Genomic DNA, 10610 nt, shown 5'->3' with positions numbered 1-10610 from the left:
AGACCCGTATGTATGCTGTCTACAAGAGACCCACTTCAGACCTAGGGACACATACAAACTGAAAGTTAGGGGATGGAAAAAGATATTCCATGCAAATGCAAACCAAAAGAAAACTGGAGTAGCAATTCTCATATCCGACACAATGGACTTTAAAACAAAGACTATTAGAAGAGACAAAGAAGGACACTACATAGTGATCAAGGGATCAATCCAAGAAGAAGCTATAACAACTGTAAATATTTATGCACTCCAACATAGGAGCACCTCAATACGTAAGGCAAATACTAGCAGCCATAAAAGGGGAAAGTGACAGTAACACGATCATAGTAGGGGACGTTAACACCCCACTTTCACCAATGGACAGATCATCCAAAATGAAAATAAATAAGGAAACACAAGCTTTAAATGACACATTAAACAAGATGGACTTAATTGATATTGATAGGACATTCCATCCAAAAACAACAGAATACACATTCTTCTCAAGTGCTCATGGAACATTCTCCAGGATACATCATATCTTGGGTCACGAATCAACCGTTGGTAAATTTAAGAAAACTGAACTCGTATCAAATATATTTTCCCGACCACAACGCTATGAGACTAGATATCAATTACAGGAAAAAATCTGTAAGAAATACAAACACATGGAGGCTAAACAACACACTACTTAATAACCAAGAGATCACTGAAGAAATCAAAGAGGAAATGAAAAAATACCTAGACACAAATGACAATGAAACACGATGACCCGAAACCTATGGGATGCAGCAAAAGCAGTTCTAAGAGGGAAGTTTGCAGCAATACAATTCTACCTCAAGAAACAAGAGAAATCTCAAATAAACAACCTAACCTTACACCTAAAGCAACCAGAGAAAGAAAACAAAAAAAGCCCAAAGTTAGCAGAAGGAAAGAAATGTTAAAGATCATATCAAAAATAAATGAAAAAGAAATGATAGCAGACATCAATAAAATTAAAAGCTGGTTCTTTGAAAAGATAAACAAAATTGATAAACCATTAGCCAGACTTATCAAGAAAAAAAGCGAGAAAACTCAAATCAATAGAATTAGAAATGAAAAAGGGGAAGTAACAACTGACACTGCAGAAATACGAAGGATCATGAGAGATTACTACAAGGAACTCTATGCCAATAAAATGGACAACCTGGAAGAAATGGACAAATTCTTAGAAATGCACAACCTTGCGAGACAGAACCAGGAAGAAATACAAAATATGAACAGACCAATCACAAGCACTAAAATTGAAACTGTGATTAAAAATCTTCCAACAAACAAAAGCCCAGGACCAGATGGCTTCACAGGCGAATTCTATCAAACATTTAGAGAAGCGCTAACACCTATCCTTCTCAAACTCTTCCAAAATATAGCAGAGGGAGGAACACTCCCAAACTCATTCTATGAGGCCACCACCACTCTGATACCAAAACCAGACAAAGATGTCACAAAGAAAGAAAACTGCAGACCAATACCACTGATGAACATAGACGCAAAACTCCTTAACAAAATACTAGCAAACAGAGTCCAGCAGCACATTACAAGGATCATACACCATGGTCCAGTGGGGTTTATCCCAGGAATGCAAGGATTCTTCAATAGACGGAAATCGATCAACATGATACACCATATTAACAAATGGAAGGAGAAAAACCAGATGATCATCTCAATAGATGCAGAGAAAGCTTTTGACAAAATTCAACACCCATTTATGATAAAAACCCTCCAGAAAGTAGACATAGATGGAAATTTCCTCAACATAACATAGGCCATATATGACATACCCACTGCCAACATCATCCTCAATGGTAAAAAACTGAAATCATTTCCACTAAGATCAGGAACAAGACAAGGTCGTCCACTCGCACCACTATTATTCAATACAGTTTTGGAAGTTTTAGCCACAGCAGCATTCAGAGGAGAAAAAGAAATAAAAGTAATCCAAATTGGAAAAGAAGAAGTAAAGCTGTCACTGTTTGCAGATGACATGATACTCTACATAGAGAATCTTACAGATGCTACCAGAAAACTACTAGAGCTAATCAATGAATTTGGTAAAGTAGCAGGATACAAAATTAATGCACAGAAATCTCTTGCATTCCTATACACTAATGATGAAAAATCTGAAAGTGAAGTTAAGAAAACACTCCCATTCACCATTGCAACAAAAAGAATAAAATATCTAGGAATCAACCTACCTAAGGAGACAAAAGACCTGTATGCAGAAAATTATAAGACACTGATGAAAGAAATTAAAGATGATACAAGTAGATGGAGAGATATACCATGTTCTTCAATCGGAAGAACCAACATTGTGAAAATGACTCTACTACCCAAAGCAATCTACAGATTCAATGCAATCCCTATCAAACTACCACTGGCATTTTTCACAGAACTAGAACAAAAACTTTCACAATTTGTATGGAAACACAAAAGACCCCGAATAGCCAAAGCAATCTTGAGAAAGAAAAACGGAGCTGGAGGAATCAGGCTCCCTGACTTTGGACTATACAACAAAGCTACAGTGATCAAGACAGTATGGTACTGGCACAGAAACACAAATATAGATCAATGAAACAGGATAGAAAGTCCAGAGATAAACCCACGCACATACGGTCACCTTATCTTTGATAAAGGAGGCAAGAATATACAGTGGAGAAAAGACAGCCTCTTCAATAAGTGGTGCTGGGAAAACTGGACAGCTACATGTAAAAGAATGAAATCAGAACACTCCCTAACACCACACACAAAAATAAACTCAAAATGGATTGAAGACCTAAATGTAAGGCCAGACACCATCAACCTCTTAGAGGAAAATATAGGCAGAACACTCTGTGACATAAATGAAAGCAAGATCCTTTTTCACCCACCTCCTAGAAAAATGGAAATAAAAACAAAAATAAACAAATGGGACCCAATGAAACTTAAAAGCTTTTGCATAGCAAAGGAAACCATAAACAAGACGAAAAGACTACCCTCAGAATGAGAGAAAATATTTGCAAATGAAGCAACTGACAAAGGATTAATGTCCAAAACATACAAGCAACTCATGCAGCTCAATATGAAAAAGATAAACAACCCAATCCAAACATGGGCAGAAGACCTAAATAGACATTTCTCCAAAGAAGATATACAGATTGCCAACAGACACTTGAAAGAATGCTCAACATCATTAATCATTAGAGAAATGCAAATCAAAACTACAATGAGATGTCATCTCACACTGGTCAGAATGGCCATCATCAAAAAATCTACAAACAGTAAATGCTGGACAGGGTGTGGAGAAAAGGGAACCCTCTTGCACTGTTGGTGGGAATGTAGATTGATATAGCCACTATGGAGAACAGTATGGAGGTTCCTTAAAAAACTACAAATAGAACTACCATATGACCCAGCAATCCCACTACTGGGCAAATACCCTGAGAAAACCATAGTTCAAAAAGAGGCATGTACCAAAATGTTCATTGCAGCTCTATTTACAATAGCCAGGAAATGGAAGCAACCTAAGTGCCCATCAACAGATGAATGGATAAAGAGAATGTGGCACATATATACAATGGAATATTACTCATCAATAAAAAGGAACGAAACTGAGGTATTTGTAGCGAGGTGGATGGACCTAGAGACTGTCATACAGGGTGAAGTAAGTCAGAAAGAGAAAGACAAATACCGTATGCTAACACATATAGATGGAATCTAGTGCTCGCTTCGGCAGCACATATACTAGATGGAATCTAAAAAAAATAATAAATGGTCATGAAGAACCTAGAGGCAACACGGGAATAAAAATGCAGACCTACTAGAGAATGGACATGAGGATATGGGGAGGGGCAAGGGTAAGCTGGGACAAAGTGAGAGAGTGGCATGGACATATATACACTACCAAACGTAAAACAGATAGCTAGTGGGAAGCAGCCGCATAGCACAGGGAGATCAGCTCGGTGCTTTGTGACCACCTAGAGTGGTGGGATAGGGAGGGTGGGAGGGAGGGAGATGCAAGAGGGAAGAGATATGGGGATATATGTATATGTATAACTGATTCACTTTGTTATAAAGCAGAAACTAACACACCATTGTAAAGCAATTATACTCCAATAAAGATGTTAAAAAAAATCAAAAAAAAGAAAATACACCATAGACAAAAGCAACAATATAAAAACATACCTAGAAAGAAACCATACAAATATGTATATAATCTACATGGAGGCAACAATAAGAATTTCCTGATTGACTTAGGAAAAAGATGTCTCAACCAGAATAGTATGTTATGTGTATTCATCAGGTACAGACACTATAAGAGTATCAATTTTCCTTCATTTATTTACAGATTTAGTACCTTATCCATAGCAGCTGATGACAATCAAACATGGGCTACTGTTTCCTGTACCCAAAATCAACCACGGAAAAATTAGAGAAGGAATAAAGAAAAAACATTAACAAGAAAATTTTTAAAAACTAAATAATCCCTGAGGAACAATAAGTCTCCACTGAACTAGAACCTGAGTGTGGGCAGGAAGGGGGATGCCCTGAATTCGAGACAGGTCTATAGCCTGCAAGAGAGGCAGATGACAGGATTGATTAGAGAAAAGCCTATAACGTTGAGCCCTTGATTCTTCCACTGTACTCTGGGACCATGAATCTCTACTGCTTCACTGAAGGAATCTGAGGCAGCATTTCAGAGCCCGCATGCCAGGAGCATGGGACACCAAAGATTGGGCTGGATGTGGCAGTATGGTCCACAGGCTGTGAAATAACCATCTGAAACTTTCTTAGTGCATGACAACTGGCCTTTTTAAGTGATCATCTTAATAGACTATCGCACACGGACTAAAAGAGAAAAGCAAGTAACACAGTAGTTGTACAAAAGGACAGAAATTCATTCCTGAACTTTTGGGCAATGCCCCTGCTGTCAACAAAGAGAGACCACAGTGGGAACTGTCAGGCTAAGGCACCCCTTCACTAACTCCTCTGGGATTCTGTGGGGCATGGCTGGGGACAGGGATGGATTCATACCAGAGAAGGAAGGAATCGCAGGCCCCGCCAGCAGTCAATGTGAGGACCTTGAGTGAGACCTGACGGGCTCCAAACCACAGAAGAGTCTCGCCTCCTTTCCCCTCAGCTCATCTTACCTGCAGCAGCCATGTCTGGGAGGCTCCAGGCAGAAGAGTCCAGATGAGATGTGCCTGCACTTCACACCAGCAGTCTCAGGGAGTTGATGTCTTTGATGTGAGGCCTTGGCCCCAGGTCAGCAGACGGGAGGTAGCCCAGCACCTACAGGGAGTCAAGAGAAGACACTGAGAGAGGATTGAGAGCAGCATCCACCACAGAAGAGGGGGCCCCAAAGAGCCCTCACTGTCAGTCTCGGGGGACCCAGGCATGGCTGTGAGGCTCAGGGCCCCAGATACTTCCGGCTGGGGGCGCCGACAGAAATGAGAGCCAAGCTGTGACGCCTGCTGACTCAGCTCAGCAGAGGGAAATGTCCCAGGACCCGCCAAGAGTCAATGGAAGGCCCTCGTGCCAGGCCTGCGGGAAGCTCCCCCGGAACCACCCCCCACCCCCAGTCCCGCCCTGCCCCGGCCCCGCCCCGGGCCCGCCCCTGCTGTCCTCCTGGAGCCCAGATGCGCATGACCGGATGTGACTTCCTCGTAACCGCGCTGTGGGGCCGCGCCATTTTTGAGAGGTGCCGTCCAGCGAGGGTGAGCCACGGGAGGAGTGCCACGTCTCGTCAGGTGTCAAGGTGTGAGGTGACCCCAGTTAGAAGTGCGGGGACACGCCCCCGACACCCCCAATCCGCATTCCCTCCGAAAAGAGGCGGCCACACAGGCCCCGCCCACCCCGCCCCTGCTCTCGGCCCCAGAGGCTCGGGCCTGGCTGTTAGGCCCAAAGTCCATCCGCTTCCCCCACGGGGTCTCGGGCAAGGAAGGCCTCGCTCTGAGGCTGCTGGACCCTGGCTCAGCTCAGTAGAGGGAGCGCCCCAGGCCCTGTGGAGTGAAGGACGGGACCCTCGTGGGGACCGCAGGGCTCCACACCCCAGAATGGCGGCCACGCGGACCCCGCCCCTGATGTCGGCCTGGGAGCCTCCGGGCAGGTCTAAAAACTGAGGGGCTCCCTCAGTGCGAACGCGGACGGACGGACAGACGCGGGAGGCCCAGGGAGGAGGGGGCCTTGTCCTGAGGGGCTGGCCGCAGGTCAGCAGAGGGAGGATTTCCAGGGCACGGGAGGAGTCAGGGCGAGGACCGTCCTCCCCGTCGCAAGGGCACCTCAGAACCCCTCCCCTGTTGTCAGCCGCTTCCTTCTGGCCACACACGGAGGAGGGAGGGCTGCTGTCTGAGAGGGGAGGTGCAGGCCAGCAGAAGGCGTGTCCCTAAGCACTCCCAAGAGTCAGCCCAAGCCCTTGAGTGAGGGCCAGTGGGGCCGCCAGCCACAGGGCCTCGACCTGTCTGCCGCACGCTGCAGGCCTGGTAAAACTCTGCCACGTGCGGCCGCGTGGTCACCCTCACCGCCTCCGAATGAGACTCAAGGAGGTGCCGGCACTGGTGCGAGCAGATGGCCCTCGGGGCAAGAGAGGAGCTCCAGGCTGCACCGGCCGTCCAGGGAGGACCCCGAGTGGGGACTAAGGGAGTCACCCACCCCGAAGAGAAGCGACAAGAGAGATTGTGGCCCGTCCCCTCCTGTCAACCCTTAGACTCCCAAGAAAGGACTGTCAGGCTGAGACTGCCCGTACTTTCCTCTGCCAGGTTCAGGCTGAGACTGCCCGTACTTCCCTCTGCCAGGTCCGAGGGAGGTTAGAGCTTTGTTCTGAAGGGGCAGCCACCAGGCAGCAGAAGGGAGGGTCCCAGGACCCTTCGGTGGTGGGCTGAACGCTGCCGCCTTTCCTCCTCCTGGGTGTCATGGAAGATGGTGGTGTCAACTTCAGAGCAGCAGAGGGGAGGGGGTGGGGGGGTGGGGGAGTCTTGCCAACAACCATCATCCGGACTCTGAATGGGAACCGTGGGGACCTACCTCCCCTGCCAGCCCCCACTGTCACCCCCGTACCACCCAGGCAGGGCTGGCTGGCTGTGCCCCAAGGCTCACTCTACCGTCCTCCACAGGGGTTTCGGGACAGGCTGAGCAGGAGAACAGGAGCCCTGTGGGTCCTCGGGCAGTGCCCTCAAGGACCCTGCAGAGGCGGCCTTGGTTAAAGCCAGGGAGGAATCTCCCCGCTGAAGGTGCTCACAGCATCTCCTTGTCCCTCCCCCAGGTGCCCTCGTTGCCTGCCTTCCTGCCCACACTCCCGCCTGCTGGCCCTGACCTGTGTCATCATGCCTCGGCGCCGGAGGAACAAGCGCCATGGCCGCAAAAAACGCCACCAGGCCCGGGGGGAGACTCAGAGTCTCAAGGGTGCCCAGGCCACTGAGGCGGCGGCGGCGGCGGCGGCGGCAGAAGAGATACAAGAGTCGCCGTCTTCCCCCGCTTCTGTTTCTCGGGATACTTCCCCGAGCTCCCCTGCTGCTGGCACTCACCAGGAGCCTCAGGGAGCCCCAGCCACTACCTCTCGTGATGAAGGAGTTTCATGCCCAGGATCTGAAGAGGGTGCCCAGAGCCAAGATGAGAAAAGTGCAGGTACCTCCCAGGCAGCACCTTCCGTTCGCAGCAGTTGCAGAGATCCTCTGAGAAGGAAGTCCACAATGTTCGTGGAGTTCCTGCTGGAGAAGTACATAACGAAGGAGCCCATCCTGCAGGCAGCACTGCTGAAGACTCTCAACAAGAAGTACAAGAAGCACTTCCCTCAGATCCTCAGCAGAGCCTCTAATATCATGGAGGCTGTCTTTGGCCTCGAGCTGAAGGAAGTCGACCCCAGCAGTCACTCCTACGCCCTCATCAGCAAGATGGCCCTCCCCAGCGACACAAGTCCGAGTGATGAGTTCAGGATGCCCACGTCCGGCCTCCTGATGACTGTCCTGGGCGCGATCTTCATGAAGGGCAACCGTGCCACCGAAGAGGAGCTCTGGAAATTCCTCAATGCGTTGGGTTACCATGCTGGGAGGAGGCACTTGATCTTCGGGGATCCCGGGAGGCTCATCAGCAAAGATTTCGCGCAGCAGAAGTACCTGACGTACCGCCAGGTGCCCAACAAAGATCCTCCGCGCTATGAGTTCCTGTGGGGCCCGAGAGCCCACGCTGAAACCAGCAAGATGAAAGTGCTGGAGTTTTTGGCCAAGATCATCGGTACCGTCCCCAGTGCCTTACCAGATCTCTATGAGGAGGCTCTGAAAGATGAGGAAGAGAGAGCCGCGGCCAGGGCTGCAGCTGTTGCTGAGGGCAGAGCCCCTTCCAGGGCCAAGGCCTGCAGCTCCTCCCACATGTAGGGAGGGAGGCCGCGGGCAGTTTGCTCACTTTGTTTTGGAAGAGAGCAGTCAGGCTCCTAAATAGTGCAGAGTAGTAGGGGTGGAGGGAACAAAATATATATGTTCTTACAGTTTTAAGTAGTATGGTAGTTTAGGTGCAGTTAGTTTTAATAAAATATATATCTCTTTCTTTTTTCCAAATGAAGAATACCTAAAGATAGATGATTGGTAGATAAGTAGGTAGAGAGATGCTAGATAGATAGATTTATGATAGAGATGTTTAGTATCTTTTCAAATGTTATTACTTCATTGAATGTTTATTTTGCTTTAGAATCGAAGTGTATTAATGTCATGGATGTCATGTTTATTGCTGTTCAGTTTTAAGATTAAGAGTTTGCTATTTGCAAAAAAAACTGAAAAGCCTTCAATATTTTCCTTTTGCTACAGAACAAGGTAACATGGCATTGGAATAGGATTTTTCGTGGAAACGAGAAAGAATCCCACGAGAAAATATTGGGGATCTCAAAATGGTGATACAAAAGTAAAGGCTGGTTAATTCTTAGTTTGCCTTCTTTTCTTTCTCTTTGCTTGTAAAATTAAATAATATATACCTAGCTTTGCTTAGGTTATTCAAACTGTTTGAAAATTAAATCATGGTAAATAAGACTTCTTGGTCATTCCTTCTTTTTTCTCTCAAATTAATTGACCATCTTCTCTTTGGAAGCCTCTCCAGTACTACTATGGTTGGTAAGAAAATGAAGACCAAGCCACTGCCCATAGAATTTTTAGAGTCTAGCATCAGCTATCATGTAAGGAAGATGGTAAGATACACTCAAAGAAATAAACAAATGAACATTTTTTTTTAAAAGTGAGGGTGTGGAAGAGGAGGTTCCAAATGAGAGCAAGGAGTGTAAGTTACCTGATAAAGGCAGCGTTGGGTCTTGGGAAACTTCTAGTCCCTCAGCAGGAAGTAATTAACAGGATGCATGGTGGGCTAGATGAAGCTGTGGGAGTGATGGAAAGGGCCACTCAGATGGTGTTTCTCAGAGTTGAGAGACTAAACCTGGAATGGAAAACATATCTTCACAGTTAACTTTGGGATGTGGAAAAACCAGAGAGAATCCCCACCTAGGGAATGGAAGGGGTCCTATGCACTTGCCCCAGGGCAAGTGAACACTCAAACTAGGTGTTTTAGGCATGGGCTGTCCAGAGAGTTTCTGAGAAATAAAGGTGATACTCATTGAAATGAGATGCCAAGAAGCCACTGGACTGTCTCTCTTTTTGTGGGATGGGATTGCCAGAGCTCACTCCAGTGAAAGGGCATTTTAATTAGGTTATTTTGAGTGTAATTTGGCAAACTCTAAGGGAGGGCTCAAATTTTAGTGGCAATGGTATGAATGAAATTAGGGGTGGTTTGGATGAAAAGGCACCTGGGAGGGAAGTTGTTGGTCCTTGAGACAAATGAACTCCTAGTTGCATCCATCTGGAGAAGATGACCCCATGCCAATATTAAAACAAATGCTCTAATAGGGAAATACTACTTAGTTTTACTCGGTTGGCATTTTGGCTGATGTGGATTTCTATATTGTTTGGAGTTGCATTTTCTCTAATGTAGGCTGGAAATAAAATTCTGTGAAGGAAGTTTGTTATCATTTGGGGTCAAAATCATCTTAGTAATAACTGCCATTCATTGAAAGTACCAAACTTTGTCTCAAACTGCCAGGTGGTTTACATACATATCCATGCCTGTGGTCCTACACTATAGACTTTTTCAGACTCACTTTGCAGATAAAGAAGTTGGAATATTCTCAAATTCAAGGCTGGTAAGTGACAGCTGGACTGAACCCTGGCTCTGAATCCCTCTAGAGCCCGCACTATGCCACTCCTCCCAGGCTGAGGCCGACCTTGGGTCACTTCATTTTTCTGCTCACTAGTCCAAAATGTATTTCAGGTGTTAAAAAGCAGGACTTCATACCCCAAACATGGTTTTGGAATAAAAAGCTCCAGGAATAAGTAATAAAAATATGAAAATAAAAGTGAGGTACAAATAAAGAAGGAAATAGATAGCGTTTGGTGACAATATAACTATCTATGAAGGAAATGTCAGTAAACCTCAAAAGATCAGGGGCTCACAAAATCATTTAATTCAGCCCTTTCCCTGTAGAAAGTAAATCTATTAGAATTGAGGTTATATAAGGCTATATCTGGCCAGTGAAGAGAAGGAAGAGATCAGCGTGTTTTCTCTGACAGCACAACACCTGTGCTGGA

At 46.1% G+C, this 10610-nt stretch overlaps 1 protein-coding gene across 1 annotated transcript; it reads left to right on the top strand.

Annotated features, from left to right (window-relative positions):
* Nucleotides 1-7316: 7316 nt before the first annotated feature.
* LOC115850924 (melanoma-associated antigen B4-like) lies at nucleotides 7317-8363 on the top strand. The gene has a single exon (XM_030852502.2). The coding sequence runs from the start codon at nucleotides 7317-7319 to the stop codon at nucleotides 8361-8363; it is 1047 nt and encodes a 348-aa protein (XP_030708362.2).
* The last annotated feature ends 2247 nt before the right edge of the window (nucleotides 8364-10610 follow it).

The sequence above is a fragment of the Globicephala melas genome, chromosome X (assembly GCF_963455315.2).
Source record: "Globicephala melas chromosome X, mGloMel1.2, whole genome shotgun sequence".
In the NCBI taxonomy this organism is placed as follows: Eukaryota; Metazoa; Chordata; class Mammalia; order Artiodactyla; family Delphinidae; genus Globicephala; species Globicephala melas.
Note: the sequence above shows the minus strand (reverse complement) of the source record. Positions and strands in the feature narration are given on the sequence as shown.